Consider the following 24,589-nt stretch of genomic DNA (forward strand, 5'->3'; position numbering starts at 1 on the left):
GTCAGCAGGGTCTGTGTGAGCTGGGCTCTAGGACATGCCCCCAGCGAGCTGCCCCTGGGCAGAGCCTTGCTGCCAGGAGGTGTCTGCAGGGCAGAGCTGAGCACCCAGCAGGTGGAATGGGGGCTGTGAGCTGCAGGCAGGTGTGGGGACAGGGAACCAGCTGCAGGCAGGGACAGCTGCAGGCAGCACAGAAGCTCTCTGTGGGAGTGAGAGGGAGCTGCTCCTAGAAACACCATGGCAGGGGAGATTTGGACATCTCTCTGACATCTGTGCACTGCAGACACACTCCCTGGAGCAACCCCCTTCTCATCCACTATAGTACTTCAGACATAATGTCTTGGGAACTTGGTCATGAGTTTCCTTTGGATTTCCTGGGGTGGTGGTGTGAGAATTCACACAAATTCAAACCTGAAATAGGTTTCTGTGTTGGGTCTGTCTGAGCTGGAGTCACCTTTTCCCTGCAGCAGCCCGCACAGTGCTGTACTCTGCATTCGTAGCTGGAATAGCACTGATATCACTCCAGTGTTGTGTCTATTGCTGCGTAGTGCTGGCACAGCATCAGGACTCCTTCCAAGCCCCCAAGAGCCAGCAGGCTGGGGGTGGGCAAGTGATGGGGAGGAGACATTGCCGGGGCAGCTGACCTAAACCAACCAAAGGGATATTCCATAAGACCTGATGTCACACTCAGCAATAAAAGGGGGGGGCTCTCGTGGGGGAGGGGGCTGTTCCTCCTGAACAACCACTACACGTTTGGGGCCCTGCTTCCCAGGACGTGGCCGAACACCGCTCGCTGATGGGAAGTAGAGAATAATTTTTTCTCTTTCTGTGCTTCCGCGCGGACTGATTGTTTCTTTGTTTCTGTTTTTCCTCCCCATTCCCTTTCCCTTTAATTAAACCTTTCTCATCTCAAACCTCAAGTTCTCTGTGTTGTATTTTCTCCTCCTTCCTCTTTGAGGAGAGGGGGAGTGAGAGAGTGGTTGTGGTGGAGCACGGCTGCCCACCTGAATAAAACTACCACAGTTTCTCAAGTGAAAGTTCAGGTATGGTCTACCTCCAGGGTAGAGGCACTCAATCCTCTATTTGATGCCCGACAGGCAAGACAGACTGTTGGTAACGGAGGAATACTGTTTTTATTACAGATTGAGGCTCCTAGAGCATTGCTCTGGAAAAGGTCTGCATGTCTTTAAAGAACCTCAACAAGTTCTTCCATAGACCTCAGCCTACAGCCAGTGCCACCATCAATTTTATTGTTTCTTGAGGGATTATCTGACCTGCTCCTCAGGATCTGCAAAGAGGGAGATGCCCCTCGCCAGCAGGCATCTGAGGTTGCACCCAGTTCCTATGCCTTTGGCTGCAGAGCAGAACTGACTCTCCCTGTACCAAAAGGCAGTTTCTCCTGCTCACAGAAGGAACATCAACAACAGAACCCAGGCAGAACTCTGGCCAGGGAGTTGCACGGAGGTCTTCCAGAAAGGAGTAAGGCAGTGCATGTCTGTTGTGTGTTGGTGAGAGAGAAGTAGCTTAAACGACCTATGCAATAGATTTTGTAGATGTTTGACATTTCACTTGTTATTCCTTCCTTGGACAGAACCCAACGTCCACAGGCAGCACATGTACAACAGCAGCTCCATCACTGAGTTCCTCCTCCTGCCATTTGCAGACACGTGGGAGCTGCAGCTCCTGCACTTCGCGCTCTTCCTGGGCATCTACCTGGCTGCCCTCCTGGGCAACGGCCTCGTTCTTACAGCCATAGCCTGCGACCACCGCCTCCACACCCCCATGTACTTCTTCCTCCTAAATCTTGCCCTCCTCGACCTGGGCTGCATCTCTACCACTCTCCCCAAAGCCATGGCCAATTCCCTCTGGGACACCAGGGCCATCTCCTACACAGGATGTGCTGCACAGATCTTTTTCTTTTTCTTTTTGATGTCAGCAGAGTATTATTTTCTCACCATTATGGCCTATGACCGCTACGTTGCCATCTGCAAGCCCCTGCACTACGGGCGCCTCCTGGGCAGCAGAGCTTGTGCCCAGATGGCAGCAGCTGCCTGGGGCAGTGGAGTTCTCTACACTCTGCTGCACACTGCCAATACATTTTCACTGCCACTCTGTGGAGGAAATACCCTGGACCAGTTCTTCTGTGAAATCCCCCAGATCCTCAAGCTCTCTTGCTCTGACTCCTACCTAAGGGAAATTGGGCTTCTCACATTTTGTATTTTTGTTTTGGGGGTGTTTTGTATTCATCGTACTGTCCTATGTGCAGATCTTCAGGGCTGTGCTGAGGATGCCCTCTAAGCAGGGGTGATACAAAACCTTTTCCACGTGCCTCCCTCACCTGGCTGTGGTCTCCCTCTTTCTCAGCACTGCCTTTTTTGCCTACCTGAAGCCCCCCTCGCTCTCCTCTCCATCCCTGGATCTGGTGGTGGCAGTTCTGTACTCGGTGGTTCCTCCAGCAGTGAAAGCCCTCATCTACAGCATGAGAAACCAGGAGCTCAAGGATGCACTGCGCAAAGTCATGAGTGGGTGTACATCAGAAGTAATGTACTGCCTGTCTTCTGCAAAGCACTCATAATATAACTCATGATATGCCAAGCTTGTCTTTTGCTCTTTGGTGGGTTTTGTTTGTTATTAATGAGGGCAACAATGTTTTCCATATAAATTGTCATTATTGATCCTACTGACGTATTTAAACAAAACAAAGGAACCTGCAGTGAAGAGTGTGTCTGAGATGCTTTTTCTGAGAATTTTGCTGGGGGTTCCAGGGTAATGCCCATGGGAGGAAATGAAGAGGAATATAGAGACCCACCATAGCAGCACTGCCAGGAAGCAGCAGGGTTTTGTCTGTCCAGAGCTACTTTCATCCCACTTCCACAATCTCCTTCTGAGTCTTTTCTGTTGGCATAAGCCTGATTGTTCCTGTAGCTTGGTCACAGTACTGGTGTGTGGCAATCCTGTGACCACAGGCAGGGACTGGCAACGGGCATTTTTGTGGCACAGCTGGCCTCCAGAACAGCATTTCCATCCCATAAAGTGATTCTGCTCAGGGTAAAGCCTGGCGGCTCAGGTGTTCCTTCACAGTTGCTGTCAAGAACATTGCAGTCCAGAAATGGTCTGCAAGAGGGACCTGGCTTTGCCTGTTTCTCCATGGGCTCAGGGTGAAGTGATCAGAGCCCCAGCTGGGTGTTTGAGGGTATGGGTGCTGGCTCAGGTGTTGCTTGTTGGTGTCCAGCACTCAGGCAGATGGTGAGGAGTCTCCAATTAACCTGCCTGTGGCACTACAGCATGTGCTGGGGCTGGTGGCAGGTGAGCATTTTTTGGAAGGAATCAGGAGCTGCCAGGAGAGCCTAGGGGAGCTGCAGGGACAGTGTGTCCCAGGGGATCATCAGAGAATAGAGCTCACAGAGCACGAGCCTGTGCCAGGTGGAGTCCCTGCAAGATAAAATGCTAAATTGGGGTGTGAGCAGGCAAAGGAGAGTCCTGCAACCCAGGGGACACAGAGGGGACAGGGAAAGAAGTCTGGTGAGTGGTTTTACCCCTACTGAAATGCTATAGGCTGGATATAGTGCAGCACCCAAACACTTCTCATGGCACTGGAAAGAAGGCAGGCTACCTCTGAGCACCCTCGACAGCCACAGAAGAGCTGGTGTGGGAGGCAGTCAGTGGAAGAGCCCTATGAGCTGTCCCTGCCTCCCAGCCTGCCCAGCACAGACCTGCAGAGTGCCCCTGTGTCCTGGACACCACAGCCCCCTTGCTCTGCAAAGCAGTACCACCTGCTGGGACTGTGGGGAGCATGGGGAGAGGGTGCAGAAATGGACCAGGCCAGCACAGGCATGCTCCTTCCTGGGAAAGGCTTTCTGTTGAGGTGGGAAGTCCTGGGAGGAGAGTGGGGCCCCGTGTGTGTGCAGGGGATCCCTGGAAAGAGAAACCCCTGGGTACTTCTGCAGCTTGGAGCAGGCTGCCAGGGCTCGGCGGCAGCAAGAGCTGCCTGAGGATCTGCAGGATCAGAGCTCTCAGCCCAGCTCAGAGAGGTGGTTTGTTCCTCTGCAGCAGGACACAGAATGGCTCAGTCAAAAGTCCAGATGTGCCTGGTACAGTAGAGGCTTCAGCATGCACATTGTGTACATGTGCTGAGGTGAACCTGAGGCTGCACAAATGCCCTCAGCCTTTGTCCATTCCTCATGCTGTGGAGAATTAAGGCTGGTCAGCCTCACCTCAGTCCCTGCGAAGGTGATGGGGCAAGCTTTTCCACAGCCACCTCCAGGCACTTGAAGGACAAAAACAGGATTGATGAACCCATAGAGGAAGGGAAGGAAAGGGAAGCAAAGGGAAGAGAAGGTGCTTACTTGTCTTTAGCAAGGCCTTTGGCTTTGTCTCAGAGAATTCTTATAGCCAGAATGGTGCTATGTGGACTTAACAAATGGATGAGGCTGTGGGTGGGCCAGTTTGCTGGACAATCAGGCCCAGGTATCATGCATGACACATAGTGCTGTCAGCCAGTTCTTAGCATCATCCCTCAGTGATCAGCAGTTGGGATAACACTGCTGAATGTCATTATTAACTTTCTGAAATACCGGATGGGGCACACTTTCAGATCTTTTCTGGATGGTGTCAAGCTCAGAGGAGCCCTTGAGTAAAATTATCTATTTAGTCTACCTTGAGCAGAAGAGTTGAAGATAAAAATAAGATAGAAATCAGAGGTCTCTTGGAATATTTATTTATTTGTTTAGTGTGATTCAATGACCTTTCCTTTGGAGAGCTCTCTGAAGACTAGCAGGAAGAGGAATAAGAAAAGAGAGAGAGGTAGAGGCAGAGATACATCTTATGTTACTAGTACCACAGTCAATCCTGCAAAGAATGATTCAATATTTGAAGCAGTAGTAGAAAATATACTTTATAAACTAAGGGTAGAAAATATACTTGATAAGCTTACATTTTTACTTCCTCAGGCCCTGGCTAACAATGACAGTGCCAGGTGAATAATTTGAGGTCTGTGGTTAAGACACTTAACAACCAGTAGGAAGCCTCTGGTCACCTCTGACTCTGGAGCTGACAGGCCAGAAGCAGTAACATGGCTGGGGACAGGGCCTATGAGGTGACTGCTTCCTGAAGCAGCTAATGTGTCAGCCCTTGTCTCCTGGCTGACATCTGTGCTTTTCCACTTACACCAGCCAGCATCCCTGATAAGGCAGCAGAAGGCACCTGCTTGGCACACTGATTGTGAGATGCCCTCTGTCTGAGAGCCTGACAGGCCCCATGCAGGAAGAGGCCTTGGGTGTGGGTTTTCACATCCCTTCTGCCTGAGCACATGGTGGACCAGCAACAGGCACACATCTTGGTTACATCTACCTGAGAAACTGGAAGGCCAGCAGCAGCCATGTGGCTTGGAAGATCCTGATGAGGATTCTCTGGTGGTGGGAAATAGCAGGAGAGAATCAAAGGGGGGACAAAGTGTTGCTTGGAAGGTGAAGAGTGGTGTTATAAATAGCTCAGGATTCAAATCAGGATTAAATAAAAAAATAGGATTTATTGAAAGAATATAAAGGAATAGAGGTAAGCAAACAGCGCTGGGTGCACCGGGAGTCTCCGCTCCACCAGGACGCACACCAGTTACATCAAGCAGCTGATTTTTATGCTCCTAGACTAATACATATTCATTACTACTTCTAAAAAAAATAGATTATTAAAATTAGCTTCCGGGGTGCAGTCCCTCCTACTGGAGCATGCGCAGTCTCCTCTGGGGTCTCTTCTGGGGGTCTCTAGGGGTCTTTCATGCTGAAGGCTCGTAGTCTTCCTCTCCCCCTTTGTACTTACTGGGCACCATACCAAGTTTACAGAACATCCTCTTCAAGTCTTGTCTCCCAGCCGCCCTTCAGCTTCTTTCTCCTTCCTCTTTATCTCTCGGCCCCCCCTAACCAGATACCAAAGATCCACATAGTATCCCATAACAGTCACTAGTTGTTATCAGTTGGTCTGAAACTCCCAGACACACGAGTAACTAAAACATTCTTCCCCAGCCATTCACAGACACATCTATAGCAGTGTTAGAAATAGAAGTCCGGAATAACAAAAGCAAACAGGTTCATAAATTTAAGAAGTGATAAATTGACTAGAATGAGGGGGAGACTGGGACACACTGCATCTGTGGTTCAAGAATTGAATTGCCAGTGCAGGGCCCAGAGGCAGACAGGATTCAAACAGAATTGTTCTTTATGGACACGAATTGTTAAAACATTCCTCACAGTGGGAATGAGGAGGAGGAAATGTCACTGAACAGGTAGTGCTGTAGGACCTGACATCACCCAGAAGGAGTCTGTGGTCAGCCCATGTCACTGCGTTTCAAGGAATAGCCATGGAGACTGGGAAGAAAACAGTAAAAAGCAGGGAAAAGTGGGAAGGGATTGGGCAGTGCAAAACAGCTTGTGGTGGAGAAGACCAAAAGCACTGGCAAGGCTGCAAGGCCCCAACAGCACTAAGGTCTTTGTCCCCCTGGCTATGGCAGTTGTCTCTGCTACTGAGACCCATAAGGACACATGCTGTGCTCATGACACTGGGGCCTTGTTGCCTCCTTGCAACCCAGTGGGGAGGCCAGCAGGTGTCACAGCATTGTCCTTCACACAGCATCACACACCCCACATCCCACTGCCCCAGGAAGAGCCATGAGCCATGGGTGAGGGACAGGACCTCCCTGCCCAGGGGCTGTGGGTCAGGGCTTGGCCTTCCTGCTTCACCAAACAAACCAAGGCCTTTACTCAGCATCAGAGTCTCCTGCCCAGTGCCTTTGCCTACCTGCAATCATGGCCTCCAATTGTCTTCTCTAACAAGTCCATGGGGAGGCTTTGTCAGTAATGACCCTCACTGGGGCCCATTAGTACTCCCAGACAATTCAGTTTCCTTCTGACTTGAACTTCTCCTTCAGTTACATCATTCTCTTCTCACTACCTGAGGTTCATGGATTCAGCACCAAATGCACCACGGGGCTCATTACAATTCAGCCATTTTCTTCCAGTCTTCTAGACTTGTACAGTTAATTAGTGAGATTTCAATCCTGCAGTTAAAGAGAAACTTTTCAACAAGCATTTTACAGAAAGTATTTTCTTTATTTGATTAGTTTCCATTAGTTTTAAATTTTGCAAAGAAATGATAGCACCATTCTCTAGTTGACATGGATCCAATGTGCCTCCTAAGTAGATCTGGATGTGTAGGAAAAGCAGTCCCTTGCAGTCCTAGACTGTATGGGCAACCTTGCTGCTCACCTCTCCATCCCCACCACTTCTCTCATCAGCCACCTGGGACTTGCATCACTTTTCCTTACACTAGACTTCTCCACTGCAGTCTACAGCTGGATGTTACTGCTTTTGTTTTTTTTTTTTTTTTTTTTTGCACTAACTCCTGCCTCCTTTCCTCAGACATCTGTCTGCACATGTTTTTTGTTGTTATTTTGTTGTGTGAGTGTCTTTGTTTTCAGTTTTTATAAAAAAATATATAAAAAAGAAACAAACACCAACAAAATGAAAAGAAATAAACAGAAACCAGAGCCCACAACCGTGAGCTAACTCTAACTTGCCTCCAATGAGGTGCACCATCCACAACGGATGACTGTACAAGAAATTTTTGGCACAGAGTGATAGGAAATGGTAGAAGAGAAATGCAGCTACAGAGTTGGCTACAGGGATGATGAGAGGGACTGCTGAAATACAGGCAAGCTCAACCTCCCCAAAATCCCTAGAAGCAACTGGGTATACGAGAAGTGTCTGAATGACCAAAGAGCAAGAGCAAGTGAAGGGGAACTCTGCAGAACAGTGGAAACTGCACATGTCCACACATTCTGCTAGAAAGGTGACTTCCAGCATGGTCTATTTTGTATGCCCAGGTAGAAATACCGCAGAGACTCAGGAGATGAAGTACAGTATTTAAGAGAAAATCTGGCAATGCAAGTACAGGGGAAGATCAGTATTTGTCTCCCACTATAATAGGCATTCTGAAATATGATAATTTTGATGTCGTGGGAAACCTTTCACATTGTATTAAAGCTGTTCAGTTATTTCAGCTGACTGTAATGTGCTGGTTGAGGTGAAATGTTTGAAATACTTTAAAAAAAAAGTAGTTAATACTCAGGCCTACAGCAATAAAATGACAATTTGCTGTCCTACATGGAGCTCTGAAGCCACAAAACCCTCCCTGCCCAGGACTGTTCATGCCACCCCTCACTCCTGGCACAGAGAAAATCTGTGATTTGTTGACCTCTCCTGCCTGTTAGAGCAGAGAAAAACAGAGTTAAAAAGGGTCCCTGAAATGCTCCATCTTTGAATGGGTAAATTTGTGACAATCATACCTATACTCTCTGCCTTTCTTGGTGGAAATATTCACATTTTCTGTCTGTATAGTGAGATATATATTTGTATAGCTAGAGCTGTAACCACAGCTATACGTGCAAGTAAAGGTAAATGTATATACAGAGTTACACATGTACAGATGGATAACTGGGAGAGAGGCAGGCAAGTGGCTGTAATTCTAGGATTTTTCATCACCTGAATTATCAGGAAACCAACCCAGCAATGATGGGCTTGCTGGGTTGGCTAGGGAACATTTCCAAGGATACTAGAGGTTTCCACGTGTCTTTCTAGGTCCAGCTGGTGGTACTTTGCTGAGGGCCACAGGAATCCTTCTCCATCATCCCTTCCCTGAGCAGATTGGTCTCCCCCAGAATCCCACACTGTAGAGTACTTCTTTTGCTGTGGACATCTAAAGCTGGCAGTATCCCTGTGGAAGGTTCCACCTTGGGTGTCTCACTTTGTGGGACTTCAGTCACTGCCCACCCTGGCTCGCAGAATGGCAATAAGCTACTTGTCTTCAGTTCCAGCTGGCTGAAAAAGGACCAGCCATTGGCCAAAGCTGAGCCAACAAGCAATGCTGGTTGTGTCTCTGTGACAGGATATGAAAGAAAGGAGAAATTCTACTGCACAACAGCAGCTGGGAGAGAGGAGTGAGAACCTGTAAATAGGAACAGCCCTGCAGACACCAAGGTCAGTGCAGAAGGAGGACAGGAGGTGCTCCAGGTGCCGGAGCAGAATTTCCCATGCAGCCCATGAAGAGGCCCCTCGTGGAGCAGGCTGTGCCCCTACAGCCCATGGGTCCCACAGCAAAGCAGATCTCCATGCTGGAGCCTGTGGAGCAGGTGGACGTGGCCTGAAGAAGGCTGTGGACCATGGCGAGCCCCTGCAGGAGCAGGCCCGGGGCTGGAGCTGCAGCTTGTGGAGAGGAGCCCGTGCAGGAGCAGGGGCACTGAGTGACCGTGAAGGAGCAGCAGATACAAAGCGTCATGGAGTGACCACAGGCCCTGTTCCCCTGCACTGCTCCAGGCAGGCAAGTACAAAAGGGTGGGGAGGAGGGAAGCTGTTTTTATTTTGTTTTTAGATCCTCACTGCTCCACTCTGTTAGTTAAAGCTCAATAAATTATCCTAATCTCCCTACACTGAGTCTGTTTTGCCCATGACTGCAATTGGTAAGTGTTCTGCCTGTCCTTAAAAAAAAAAAACTGGAGCCCTTTTCCACTGTGTTGTCTCTGGCTGTTCCCTTGAGGAGGGGGCGAAAGCGCGGTGTGGTGGAGTTCAGCTGCCCATCAGTGTGAAACCACCACACTCCTCAGCCATGTTATTGGCACCAGCTTTGAAAGAAGAAGCATGACTTCAGGCAGTCAGTTGGGGAGACCCTGTTTTATTAAGCAGATGCAAAGCGAGAGAACTGACAGAGCAGTTTCATTCCTCAGTGGACAGTAGATAGAGAAAAAACATTTTCCTAAGAAACTAATGAATGGGACTGTCAATGAAGATAAAAGTAACAATAATGATCATGAAACAAATACCCAGGAAGTCATTTGTGGAGAAGGAGGGGTAATTTATCACTTTTCATAAACATTCCTGAAATCATTTTCCAAATGGCACCCTTGACCTCCTGGTTCCTCATGCTGAAGATGAGGGGGTTCAGTGCTGGAGGCATCACTGAGTACAGAAATGATACCATGAGGTCCCGGGCTGGAAAGGAGGCTGAGGAGGGCTTCATGTAGGCAAAAAGTCCAGTGATGACAAACAGAGAGACCACAAACAGGTGAGGGAGGCACGTGGTAAAGGCTTTGTGCCGGCCCTGCTCAGAGGGCATCCTCAGCACAGCCCTGAAGATCTGCACATAGGAAAAAAGAATGAAAAAAAAGCACATGGATGCTAAAGAAACACCAATCATAAGTACCCAACCATTCCTGAGGTAGGAATTTGAGCAGGAGAGCTTGAGGATCTGGGGGATCTCACAGAAGAACTGGTCCACAGCATTGCTTCGGCCCAGTGGCAGTGAAAATGTATTGGCAGTGACCAGCAGAGCACAGAGAACCCCACTGCCCCAGGCAGCTGCTGCCATCTGGGCACAAGCTCTGCTGCCCAGGAGGCTTCCGTAGTGCAGGGGCTTGCAGATGGCAACATAGAGGTCGTAGGACATGATGGTGAGAAGAGAATAGTCTGCAGAGAGGAAGAATAGAAAGAGAAAGACCTGGGCAGCACACCCTGCATAGGAAATGTCCCTGGTATCCCAGAGGGAATTGGCAACGGCTTTGGGCAGAGTGGTGGAGATGCAGCCCAGGTCGAGGAGGGCGAGGTTGAGGAGGAAGAAGTACATGGGGGTGTGGAGGCGGTGGTCGTAGGCTACGGCTGTGAGGATGAGGCCGTTGCCCAGGAGGGCAGCCAGGTAGATGCCCAGGAAGAGCACGAAGTGCAGGAGCTGTAGCTCCCGTGTGTCTGCAAATGGCAGGAGGAGGAATTCGGTGATGAAGCTGCTGTTGGACATTTGATGTCTCTTGACCTTGAGGCCGGTCTAAAAGGAAATAAAAACAACATTTGTGGAGACATAATATATAAAGGAACTTTTCATCATTGTTGCAGAAATTCACTGAAGTGCAGGGCTTGGTGCATAATGTTTTGTGTATTTTTTTGTACTTGTCCTACACACCTGAGAAGTCCTTTAAGGTAGAAATCCTTGGTGTAGTGCCCACCAAGTGAAATCTTGGGGGTCCTGCAAGGCAAAGGGACTGTCCCTCAGGGCAGAGTGAGGACAGAAGGTGTATCAATCAGTCCTGGTCTCAGCTGCCCCGTGCAGGCACCTTGGGAGGTTGGTCACACTTAGGTGTTCCTCTGACTTGACCCTTAATGCTACTGAGAGCAGAGGACTCCAGGTTCAAAGTGCGCATCTCCAAACCCCTCACCCATCTCATCATACCTAAGGAGGATCTCAGCACTCTGCTTTTCCCCAGGGACACACAGGGATCACAGCAGCTGCCCATATACAACCATTCAGCAGCATTTGTATGGCCTCAGGACTGACGTGTCTTCTCCATGGCACTGCTAGATAACACAGATCTGCTAGGGCAGAGCTGTGCCCTTCTGCATGGCAGCCTGCAGCCCAGCAGAAGCCCCACGTAAAGAGTCAAACGTTGTTAGATGTGATGTCCTGAACAGAGAGTCAGCTCATTCCCAGCCACACAAACATTTCCCAGAGGACCAAAAGTTTGGAAGAAACATCGATGTTTTTTTCATGGACATACCTGAGTGACAGGAACATCATCAGTGTTTGAGCTGCACCTGAATTCTCATCCCCAAAACTGCAGTGAGTACAAAGCAGCTTATAAAATTTCAATGACATTACGGCTGGAGATCTACGCTCGATGAGAAAGAAGACCAGGAGATTGCTAAGGGGAAGGTGTCTGCACTGCAAGGATGGCAGGGAGGTGCCCAAATCCCCCCTCCCATGTTGCTGCTGGGAGCAGCTCCCTCTCACTCTCTGCCCATGGCTGTGCTGATTGCAGCTGTCCCTGCCTGCAGCTGGTTCCCTGTCCCCACGCCTCCTGCCTTCAGCTCACAGCCCCCATCCCACCGCTGGGTGCTCAGCTCTGACCTGCAGATACCTCCTGGCAGCAGGGCTCTGACCATGGTCAGCTCACTGGGGGCACGTCATAGAGCCCAGGTCACACCAACACTGCTGACAATGGTGGTGTTGGAGCTTTCTATGGGCTGAGGGGCAGGAAAGGATCTTGATGTGATCCTTATAACTCTCAGTGAGAAGGCTTAGCCGTATCAGCCTATTCTTGTAAACTGCAGCCTCTATTTCCATTCCCACAGAAACAAAGGAGAGAAAAATGAAAGCAAATAGTCTGGAAAACTGAGACTGAAGTATCTAACCCCAGATTGTTTTCTTGCCTTAGATACATCCCAGTTTTGCTGTGGAACTGAAAACACTTCCACCCACAGCTTCTCCCCGCAGCACCCTGGGCAGCTCCCTGGGCAGGCTGAGTGCTGAGCCTGGCAGGCAGCAGAGGCCCTGCCCCGGCACACAGCCCCTGGGGCACAGCAGGGACCCTGCTCTGCACCACAACCCTGGACACCCCTGACTGCACCCGTGGCTTCTCCTGCCTCCAGGAACTGTGGCTGCATTGCCCTCCAGCCAGAGACTTACCAGGTGCAGGGCTGGGAAGTCTTCTCCCGCAGGGAGCTCCGTGCATCCTGCCACTTCTGCCTGCCTTTAAGCACTGTGTCTCTGCAGGCAGTGCCCCCAGCCCTGCTGCGCTGTGCACAGGAGCTGCTCCTGGGCAGAGCTGTCTCTCTGCAGCGCTGCCCGCTTGCCAGGAGCTCCCCTTGGGCCCAGGAGCCCGGCCCAGCTCAGCAGCAGAGGCCCAGCCCAAGGCCTCCCTTGCTCTGCCCCCCACCAGGTTCCCTGCACATGGCCCTGGAGCTACAGGGGAACCTGCTGGCAAACAGCCTGAAGGAATCCCTGGGGCTCCAGCCCTCTGCTGGGCAGACACACTTCTTGACAGTAGGCTCATTTCTCCTAGCACAAAAACAATTATCTGTAACAATCACCTCTTCTTACATCAGCTGATGGTGGGACACCCAGATAAGGTCATTGAAGTAGCTCCTTTAACCCCCTGCTTAAGGAAAGGATTCAGCAGAGTCAGTTAAAACATCTCCTGCTGGGTTTTTGTCCTGGGGCTGGAATGGGACTCAGATCCCTCCCATGTCTGCCACAAACCCACAGGACCTGAGAGTCCTCTACATTCAATTTAGTTGTACATAACATGGGCAGCTACAGGTGAGCTCCTTGTCTCATCTCCAGGATCATTAATGGAGATGGAGGAAATCAGGGGGTTGCAAACACCTGGTGACATGTCAGGGGGCAGAGAGGTACGTGCAGGCATCTGCAAGCTCTCATGGAGGTACCATGAGGGACAGGGCAGCACCTGAGTGCATCCCCTTGGAGGATGGTGGGGAATGCCTTTGGCCAGCTGAAATGACAGCAAATGCACCCATTTAGGACAACTAAACCTGTCCCTCCTCGGTAAGCTCAGGGCAGCCTGTAGAGGCATCCACCTGACCCAATGGAGAACTGTGCCACACAGAGAGCTGAGTCTCTCTCTCCCTCTTCTCCACCTGGTTTTCCCTCGATCTCCAGGGACTGTAACGGCACTTGTCTCATGGACATCCCTACATTGCCTAATGAAATTTGGGGTAGCTGCTCCATTTAAAGGCAATTCCAGGCCTGCAGTGCTACCTGAGATGCCAGTGCTGCCCAGCACCACTGGAGCATGCAGCTGACATGGGCAGCACAGGACCCACAGGACAGCTCTGGCCATTCATACCTGGTACTTAACAGGCACCCCTGAGGGCATCTCTGACAGACCTGGTGCTTATGAGCAAGTGACCACTTCCCAGAGAGCCAAGGTCTGTCCCGCTTCTATCTGGTAGAGGCAGGCAGTGCATGGATATGAAGCACATCACACTGGAGTTTCCACTTGCGTCATTCAGCTTGCAAACACTGATGCTGCTTCTTACCTCCATCCTTCATTCACCCCTTTGATGGGTGAATCCATCCAGACACAACCCAATGATTTTTTTTCTGTGTCCCTGGATCACAGGATGCCCATAGCCAAGGATATTTTCAGCAGCCCCTTCTCCTGCCTGGAGATCAGCCCGAGCTACAGCACTGGCCCTCAGGGCTGCACCAAAACCACAAATGGCCCTCTCCTGTCAGGCTGGCACAGCCCAGACCTGTTTCCTTCTGGCCTCAGGAACACCAGGGCTTTCCCTCCTTGGGACCCCTTAATTCATCCTTTTGTGCCCATCTGCCATCCACGACAGCATATCTGCTGTGATGGAAAGCCTTTGCATGTCTTGGGTCTTGGGTAGAAGGTATGGGACAAGCCTGAGTTTGGCCCTTGTGCCACAGCTGAGGTGCTGCAGCCCAGATGTGCCCCAATGCCAGCCTGGGGCACAGGCAGGAGGAGCTGGATCCCCACCGAAAGGAAGCTGTGTCAGCGTTAAGGAGTATACTGCATGAGTCCCAAGCTGTTCTCCCTACTCTCCCCTTTGTCTGCAGCACTGCCCTACCCCCCTCCCTTACCATGAGGTGCTGAAGGTAAGTTTGCCATTCCCTCGTGTGCCATCTCTGCCTGTGGCATGGCATGGGGGATGTCCTGGGCGAGGGTGCTGAGGCCTTCTCAGAGCACAGAGCCTTGTGGGACACGAGGGGAGGAAGGCCCAGGAATGTGCTGCAATTCCCTCCATATAACACATCCTACTTCTCCAGGTGAGCGACATGCAGTGAAGAGGAGTTCAGGCACACTGAGGGGCTGCTGCATCCCAGGTGCCTTCGCTCCCATCTTTTGATAAAAACCCAGCCCCAGGACAAGACTCAAAACCCACCTTCCTGGAAGGGCTTCCAAGAGCAGAGGCGTGTTGGTGCAGGAACACAGCAGGGACTTCTCCAGAGCTCTGCTTCCTATATCCAATGGCCTTTGTCACCATTTGGAGATGTTCCTGGTGGATTTGTCAGGATCCATTGGGAAAGAACTGGGCTGAAGGGATCTGACAGTTTTTCTGTACAATAAGGGAAATCTCTCCTCTCTCTCCCAAGCTGTCCTTTCTCCTTACTGCTGACCTCACAGACATGGGCCGATGTCACAGAGGGATGCCCTGCATCGTCAGGATATAAGCACTGGAGCAGCGGTACTGCCAGCACTTCTCTGCAAGGCCTGGTCCCTGCTGGGCACTTCTTGGGTGCTCCCCACCGCTGTCCTTCTGTGGCCAGGAGTGGGGTCAGCAGGCAGCAAGCTTGCACTGGGCGACCCTCGCTGACGGGCAGAGGAGCAGAGGCACCTTGCAGAGGAGCTGTGGTTGAGGAGCCAGGGCGGGCATCCCTTGTCCTGAGCTGAGGGCCAGCAGCAAGCGAGATGGAGGGCTGCAGGAGTGTGGCCATCAACTCCGTCCTAACTTCCCTGTTCCTAGTGCTCCTGCATCTCTCCCCCAAAGGTAAGGGTGTCAGGAGCCCCTTTCCAAGATGTGTCACAACAGCTGTCAGCTGTCCAAAGCTGCAAGTCCTGGGCTTTGGGGGGAGACTGAACAGGGCTGTTGGCTACTGCAAGAGCCTTTCCTAAGTGCCACTCTGGGCTCAGGGGACAATGTGGCAGTCAAGATTCTTGGGTCCTGATGCTAGTGCTGTCCTGAGACCCAGGGCTCCTCTGGGCATGGCTCAGCCTCCTTGAGATGGGGACAATCCAGGGCAAGTTTTCTCTTGGAGCTTGTGCTTCTTTGGGATCTGGGATCTCTGGGAGGAAGGACGTCCGGTGTTCACACTGTTGTGGCCTGCAGCTCCCACAGGCTTCTCAGGAATGTGCCAGAAATGCCTGTGTTGGAAATCAAGCCTTCCCCTTGTACCGATTTCCTTCAGGGGAACCTCTGTTCCTTCTCTTCTGTGCAGCCAGGCTGGCAGAACATGTCCTGGATGCTTGATCATTAATTTAGACAATTGTTGTTTTATTGTTTGATTCAGTCTTTCTACTTTCCCTGAGCTTTGTGGGTGCCATGGAGTATGGTATTCCCACTGTTATAAATGAGGTCTCAACTCAACCTGAATTTTGTAATATTTATAAAACAAATATTTCTAAAAGGTATAAAAGGCAAGTAAACAGCACTGGGTGTGTGGGGAGTCTACGCTCCACCAACATGCACACACAAACATCAAACATTCTAAATATATAGAACATTGCTTTATGTACTAAATGCGAGTATGCCTATACATATGTACAATCAGGAAAGGTAACAAACAATCCTTTAAGTTCCATAACTTAACAGTCTCCATTTTCCATTCCTTTTCTTGATTACTAACAAGGCTCCATTTTCCATTCCTTTTGAACATTATGTCTCGCTTAAAGTTGTCAAGCAACTCGGCCTTATATATCCCGTTCTTCCCAGATTGAAGAAAAACATATCCATCTCCTTGTGAAGGCCAAGAGGCCTGGGTCAAAAGGCACGTCCAGGTCAGCAGGGGGCGTAGCAGCAAAGGCCTTCGATGGCTGTAGCAGCAGAGGGGCCCATGGCATAGCAGTCAGATCAGTAAAGGAGCCCGCAGCTCCCTAACTCTCTGGCAAACCACATGCTTCTGACTGTGGTCCCACATGTCTCTTTAAGGCCTCAGAGACTGCTCGCCAGGTGCCGAGCAATCCCACTGCAACCTTGTCATTTTTAGTTGCAGAGTCCCACACCTTGACCTCAGTTTGGCTCCGTATTTCAGGCTCATAAACTGTCTGATTGTTAATAATGAGAATAAGCTGTAAGGCTACCAGGACAGTCTTTGTTCCTAAGGACGTATGATTCCCCATAATGCGCAACTGCTTACCAGCGAGAGGCACTTGTGTGCACAGGTCCGCTTCTCTCAGGTCGCGCTTCTCTCCAGTTCCAGTGCGCCCATTTCCAGCGACTTTCAGTAGGAGCTTCTCTGAGCGGTTTGCTGAGTTTGGCCGAACCTATCCTCATGAGGCGATCAATGTGCCTGTTCCCATCCTGGTCTCCATTCTGCCAGCCTGTTCCTCTTCACTTCTTTTTCCTGCTTCTTTATTGATGTAACTTCATCGTGTTGCCTTTTTTCTTTTCTTTTCTTTTTTCTTTTTTTTTTTTTTTTTCTTCTCCTTTCTTGAGAACAGGCTCCCCTCTTATACCCTTCTCTCCACAGCAGTTCTTTTCAAAACAACTTTTCATTGGTCAAACAACTTGGAATGTAACAACAACAGCAAACACCCAGAAACTTCCATGCCTTAATGGCTGGAGAACAAGAGAACCATCTGGAGAACAAGAAACCACCGGAGACTGCATGGAGTCTCCTGAATCACCCTTCTTTGTTCCCTCTAAACTTTTTATATTCCTCATGGCCTCATCGTTTAGAGTCTAATGTTATCTCAACCATGGGGTTTTCCAACCCCCATGGCCACATTCCTAAATCTCCCCCTTCTTTATAAACATCAACCATTTTCTCAACACGAATTACCACTCCATATATAACACAACTGAATACCTAATGATTGACATAATAATTTTATTATTTTAGAAGTAAAGAGTGTGCCGTGATCAGAATCAATGTACTGGATTATCCCATATCTAGGTATCAGGTGTTCTAATAGAATTTTTACCATTGTTTGTGCCATAGCTCGTACTACGGGATAAGCTTCTACCCATTGCGTTAAATGATCTACTATTACCAATAGATATTTTATCCTCTCTACTTTGGGCAATTCAGTGAAATCAACTTGTACTTTCTCAAAAGGCCTATAAGCTGTTTTTTTTTTGTTTGTTTTTGTTTTTGTTTTTGTTTTTGTTTTTTGTTGTTGTTGTTGTTTGTTTGTTTGTTTTTTCTCCCTCCTGTGGCTGCTTGTTGAAACTTTCTTATTTATCTTCTGACAAGTTAAGCAACGTTGTGTAATTTGCTTTGCTATTTCAAAACAAAACAAAACAATGCAACCAAATTGTTTTAGTAAATGATCACTTAACACCTTTGTACCCCAATGTGTTTGTGCATGCAAATGTCCCAATATTTGCTTCGCATAAGCTTTTGGCAATATCTCTCGACTGTCTGGCAGTGTCCATTTTCCTTGTTCTAACTTAGCCCCTATTTTCTCCAGTTTCCTTTGTTTGCTTTGCTTTGTTTTACATTGCATTTTAGAGTCGGCCCAAAAATTCCATAGGGTTTTTCTTTTGGATCTTGTTGGAACAGATTCTCAATTCCCAATTTAACCAGACTTTGGTATTTACCATTCATTATTTCCGGGGTGACTATAGTCTCAGTGTGGGGTCGATCAGGGGAATGCAATTGTCAACAGTTCCCTCAGCGGTCCCATTGGCAAGCTGAGCTCACTCATAAACTCAGGTTGTTTTAAGGGTTAACTGCTTTTCTGTTTCCATGACAACTCTCTTGGACCCATCATGGTCCCTCTGCCCCAAAGGGCTCACACAGGTGATTTTGAGATCACAGCCTCCTGTTAACATTCCTACATCCTCTTTCCCTGCTCATTCAACTTCAAACAGCTCTGTTAAATACTACATGCCACACCTTTAACACCTTCAACAACTCTTTTAACCCTTCCTTTATCTTTCTCCAGCCTGTACTTTTCTAATGCCAACACCAAAGGCTGAGTCAGGGGCCAACTTAATTCGACTCCTTTTCCCTCTAAGACGCTGAAACAACATATCAGTATAATACATGTACATTTAATCCTATTTTCATTCTCTCCTCAAAAACAACATTAATTGCAAGATAGTGTTATAGTCGATTGATCCATAAAGTGGCCATTCAGTTTATACAGTGGCCACCACTGATTGCAATACTTAGTGAAAGTCCTCTTGCTTTCTGTGCCCCCAGTTCCAACAATATCCTTTGAATGTGCCAATATGCACCCAAGGAGGCTTTCTTTAAAACACCTTTGTTTTGGATATTACTCATTTCCTTGATTTCCCATTCCCTTTTATTTGTTTATTTATTTATTTATTTATTACTATTCCTTACTAGTTACTGTCCTTTGTTTCAATTTCCATGCAAACCTTTTTTACTGCGGGTTTTTACTATATTTTCCTAATCTTCTTCTCAAATGTCCCAATTCTCTGGGATTAAACTCTTCTTCCCACATACAAACTTTACCATTTCAGATTATTAATGGGACCCATTTCAATCATAAATCCATGGAACTTCAGGAAAAGAGCTGAAGCACTCAGCCTTCCGTCTTCTAGACAAACATTATCACCTTTTCCACAAAAATTTACATTTTAACAGGACCAAATTTCAAGCCGAATGCCAATATTTCTCATGCACTTTGTTAGTAAGCCCATACAAAACAAGGAATCACTCCTGTGTATCCATCAATATGGGGGTTTAAAAGGTATTGACGCCTAAATAAATTCGCTCTCCCCTTTCTTACCAAATTCTCAGGGCTCAAGCCCGAACCACCAAAGAAATGACTTCCTCCATTCTACCGTTTTTATAATCAGTCAGCCCCCTACACCCAATACTTGGGAAACTGACCAAACACCACAGCAAATACACCAACACTTCTCAACTGTTAGTTACTTAGATAATGCTCCTGCCTTTTTTCTTGTCACACTAAAAGCATTTAAGAGCAAAAAATAGGATCACAAGATACACTGCCAGGCCCATATATTAGGCACCACCACTCAAAACTTGGATAAAACAGCACTTCTTTTCGGTCTGTCACGCACTTCGTTCATCTTCTCCCACTCCCCTCGCGGAGAATATGGAACCACAGATTAGAACTCCACACTCACTTTGCAGCAACGCTGAGTCTCACTCACACAGCACAATCACACAATCACACAGAGAGGCCTCTAGCACATCTCATTCATACCACAAGAACATAATTTAGAATGATAACCAACCAAACAAGTATTGTCTCTGACTGCATTCTTCATGGAGTGACTTATTCCACTTTGTTTCAAACCCTTACACTTACACAAATACTTTCAACACAAAATACCTGGACATTTAAGAACAAGACATACAATTATTAACACTCCAGTTAGTATCCCTCCAGCAGCTGAAAACATACCGTTTGTCTGCAGCTTCAGGAGGTCTTTGTCTGCTCCTGTGGTGAGCAGCTGAGAGTCGAGTCCCCTCCAAGCAAAACACTCAGGGTGCACCTAGGGGCGTCCGCTCTACAGCTGATCCCGCAGCCGAGCAGAGTGTCTCCTGCCTGGCTCACCAAAATGACTCCACAATCAGTAAGATTGTAAAGTAGGTATGTTTACTCAGTGCCGTCCAGCACGTGGGGGGGGGGAGTAGGGGCGGGGGGAGAGGGGGGTAGTCCCACCAAAGTCGTGCACGCCTAACGTGGCAACTTGCTTTGGTTATATCTAGTAAAGAGTCATATATACATGAAGTTTCCCAATACTCCTATACATATGCATAACCTGTCCCTTTGTGAACAGTCCTCCTTATCTCAGACCCCTTGATTAACGTCCAAACCATGAGGTTGTTTTGATCTGGTTCTTGGGGTCCAAGGGGCTCCTGTTATCTGGAGGTCTAAGCTCAGCACAGCACAGTAGCACATATTCATTCTTAATCAATTGCTCTCTAATTTCTAATTCCAATGTTTCAGCTACAGCACACTTGCTCTCTTCCAGATCCACGGGTATTCTACTATTAACATTAATGTTCAAAGCCTGACAGACCCCATCTTCCGTGGACCCAAATATCAACCAAAATACATGGGGTCTTAAGGGTTCTTTTGGTCATTCTATCATATAATACTGGACCATTTTTAATTTACTCTTTCATTTTCTGGGGCCCCTATTGTTCCAATTTCTAATCATTATTCCTAATAGACTTTCTGGTAATTTGCTCCCTTTCTTCTGGTCCTTGGCCTTCAATTCTGTCTGACCCATCTAGGAATTTTACTATGGCAATTCCCACAGCCCTTGGTTACCTTAGTAAGAGTGTCTTGCAGGAGGTTTAGGACCTATCACCCACCCACGAATCCTATAGCAATCACTTCGGTCCTTCACTGGCCAAGTCCCTCACGGGAGATTGGAACCGCAGTTAGAAGACCTCCACACTCTGGAACTAAGTTCCGTCTCAGTCACACTCTTATACACACAGGCAACCGAATCCCACCCAACCGAACGGTATACTCCTTAAACACTTACGACTCCGTCGTCTTCGTTTGTATCTTAGCGCACAGAATTATGGGCAAAATACAGTGCTGCAGCCAGCAACGGAGCTCATAAAAAAAATCAAAATCTTTGCTTACCTTTATTCAGGTTCAAGATGGCATTAGTCCTGACCTAACTCAAACAGGAGCCACCAAATGGTGGGGTGCCTCTCCTAGATCAAATCAGAATTCGGGAACCAAAGCCAACCCGGATGAGCCCCCATTTGTAATAAATGGCTCAGTCTTCAAAGTAGACTATAATCAAAGTTTACAATTTATTAAAGGAATAGAGGTAAGCAACCAGCACTGGGTGCACCGGGAGTCTCTGCTCCACCAAGATGCACACCACTTACATCAAGCAGCTGATTTTTATGCTCCTAGGCTAATACATATTCATTACTTCTAAAAATAAACAGGGTTATTATAGTTTCTGGAATCCGAACCCTCCTACTGGAGCATGCGTATCAATCTCTGGTGGTCCCTCTGGGGGTCTCTGGAGGTATCCCGTGCTGAAGGCTCATAGTCTTCCTCCCTCTTGTCCTTCTCCTTTGTCCAGCTTGGCTGTATGTCAGAGACTTGTGCAATGTCCCCTGCAAGCTTTGTCTTTTAGTTGTTCTTCAGCTCTCCCTGTCCCTTAATCTCCTGGCCAGGTATCAGAGACTTGCATAGTGTCCCATGCAATAGTCATAATAGTTATCAGTTATTCTGAAACCCCCCAGATATCAGAGACTTCAAGGAAAAGTCTACAAATACATTTCCCTTCAAGCTCTCTATTGACACAAATTGCTAAAACATTCCTTTGCAAGATACAAGAATTATATACATTAACCACTCTGTTTTATTTTAACATGATCCGGGCATATCTGTCATTATCTCAACCCTTTATGGCCCCACACAGGATTCATTTGGGAAGAAGGGCATCTCACAGGATGACTTGTGGTTATACAAGGGTATGTATGACAGAAGGTCACATTCATCATACCATGCGGCCCTAGCATTGTTCCATACTGACATGAATCAGATGAACATATCTCACAATATGATGAAAATAGCTCAAGGCTTGAGGTAGAACAGGAGGTCACCCACCAAATATCCTCATGGGTACCAATTATCATCACAGGCAAGACAGACTTAGCATAGGTAGATTAATATAATTTATTGACTATCAGTGGCAGACTACAACCTTGAGGAACTACAAGCAAACTAAAAACACCATTCCCCCCATCCAGCCTCCTGTAACTCGTTCCCCCAGGGTGGAACAGGAGAATTGGGAATTGCAGTCAGTCCCTGACATAGTTTCCACTGCTCCTTGACAGTAAATCTCTGCCCTCTCTGGGTCCCTCCTGTGAGTTGCCCTCCTTCCCAAATGAATCCTGCGTGGGGCCATAAAGGGCTCAGATAATGACAGATATGACCGGATCATGTTAAAATAAAGTTGTTATAAGCAATATATCAGCTTCATAGTTGCTGACCACAATGTTCATTTTTTGTTGGTGTAGTAGTTGTGTTTGGTCTCAGAACTGTGTTGGGCAGCACATTACATATTGTGTGTGTTCTCTGTTGTGCTGTTTATCCTTTGTGGGGGCTCATTTATGGTTATTAGTTTACTCTACGGCCTAACACTGCCTTCTGTTGTGATAAAATTACTGGTCATGAGACAAATCTGGTAGTTGTACTCAGCATTGCTGCCACCTCCATGCTTGAGGAACTTTCTCTCAGAAACTATTTATAATTAACAGTCTTTACTTTTCTCTTCTGGGAGACAATTTATGGAAGGGATGGGGGGGAGGGGGGGGGAACACTTATCCCCACAGCTAGTTACAATAGCTCTTCAAAACTTAGAATCCTTGGAATGTTCAAACCAGCCTGTACGTATTGTTATGTGTCCTGAATGTGTTTCAGGTTTTGTTTATGGTTAGAGTAAGCTATTTCAGAATGCCACACAATGATCTGCCCTGAGGCGGGATAATTATGAGGGGCAGGGTATTTGGGAGGGTATGCGCAGGCACCTAGAACTGTGGGTACCTCCAATGCTTTCTAACTTCACCCCTGAAGAAGTGCAGAATCCTAAAATAAATAAATAAATAAATAAATAAATAAATAAATAAATAAATAAATAAAAAGGCAGAATGCTTGAAAAAGGAGTGTCATCACCCTGGCGATTCCAAAGAGGGAAAAATCACTGCAATGTGCTGGGGCTTGGCCTATGCTTACTGAGTTGCAATCTACACAACTCCAATCCCTGTGAATGGGCCAGAGAACCAACCTGTGCCTCTATCACTCATACATACATATGAGAAGAAACAGGAGAGACAAAATCAGCTTGTTTAGCTAGGAAAGAAGCTCCTACTCATACAGGGAAGGAGGAAGAAGAAGACGAGGCAGGCTACTCCCACGTAGAGCCATCACAGGAAAAGGTGGATGAAGACAGAGATAACATAAAAGGAGCAGTAAGTTCCTGATCACCATTCCTTGGGGAGCTGTGAGATGTGTGATTAGATTTCAGCCATCATCTAGGCCAGCATATTGTTACCTGGCTGCTCTGATACTGGGATAACAGGGCTGGTAGCCTGGAATTAGAGGGCAGGAAAGCCAAGCAGCTGGGATCCCTCTCCAGGGAAGGGGGCATTGACAAAGCAATTGGAAAGGGGGCACAAATCCTCCCTCTCTTGAGGTAACTCCTGTCAGGTGTAAAGGAAAGGTATCCCTTCAAGGAAGATGTTGTATGTCACCCAGGCAAATGGACCACCAGGGAGAGAGGCAGCCCATATCTGATGGAATTGGCCATGCTGGAGGTGATTTATGGTGATTTATGCACATTCAACTGTTTTCTACCTTGCCCGGTCCCTCACAGGATCCTTCAGTTGTGGGGTTGCTGTAGCTACCCCACAACTGAAGTAGCTACCGAAACGGTGCACCAGTGGCAATATGGCACCACCCAAGATTCCCTGATTCCCATATATATGCTGATTCGTCAACTGCAGAGCCAAGGACTGATCAGCAAAATTTGTTCACCCTTTAATAATCCCATAGGGTCAGTGCAAACATGTAATGGAGATCTGAGACTAACAGTGGAGAATTGTGTCTAGAATGAAGTCACTCCAAATTGAATAGATCATCTATAGTCTTCTCTCCTTATAGTCTTAGCTCTAAGAGCAGTTAAATGATCTCGTACAGCACCTGAATGCTGCTGTCTGATCCCTTCCTGGGATCATAAGGAGCCAGTACCTTCAGGCCAGAACACTCTCCCTGTACCTTTGGATGCAGGCCCCTAGGTCCCATGGACTGTTAAGGGTGTAGTTTGCAAAGTAACCACTGATTTTCTCCCCACCCACCACCTGTTGTACCCCTGCAGAGTCCTGCCTCAAGGCACAAAGGGCAGGGAGACCTTGCTGGTGAGAGCTGAGGCCCTGTGGAGATGTCCGAGACACAACAGCCATTACAGCCAAGGGTCATGTAGAAGAGGAAGGAAAAAAGAGAACATTTAAAAGAGAACAGAATAGGTTTAGCTCTCCCTGTGACACATGACTCCTTTTGCTCTGCTGACAGCCTCTGCAGGCCGCCCTGCAC

At 48.0% G+C, this 24,589-nt stretch overlaps 1 protein-coding gene, 2 long non-coding RNA genes and 1 pseudogene across 4 annotated transcripts in view; 2 read left to right on the plus strand and 2 right to left on the minus strand.

The window, feature by feature from the left end:
* Positions 1–10,830, minus strand: part of LOC311425599 (olfactory receptor 14A16-like) — a gene marked incomplete at both ends in the record, with an annotated part of 37,906 nt that extends 27,076 nt beyond the window's left edge. The window contains one exon of the mRNA XM_084501538.1: positions 10,243–10,830. Coding sequence (XP_084357664.1) covers positions 10,243–10,830 — 588 coding nt within the window. The remainder of the gene's footprint in view (positions 1–10,242) is intronic.
* Positions 1–24,589, plus strand: part of LOC311425575 — a 329,601-nt gene that overhangs the window by 213,656 nt on the left and 91,356 nt on the right. The window lies entirely within an intron of this gene.
* LOC311425573 overlaps positions 1–24,589 on the minus strand; it is a 189,831-nt gene that overhangs the window by 157,780 nt on the left and 7,462 nt on the right. The window lies entirely within an intron of this gene.
* Positions 1,612–2,572, plus strand: LOC311425600 (olfactory receptor 14C36-like; annotated as a pseudogene). The gene has a single exon. The product of its transcript is annotated as an olfactory receptor 14C36-like (transcript).

This window comes from Aythya ferina, assembly GCF_964211825.1.
Source record: "Aythya ferina genome assembly, chromosome: 32".
In the NCBI taxonomy this organism is placed as follows: domain Eukaryota; kingdom Metazoa; phylum Chordata; class Aves; order Anseriformes; family Anatidae; genus Aythya; species Aythya ferina.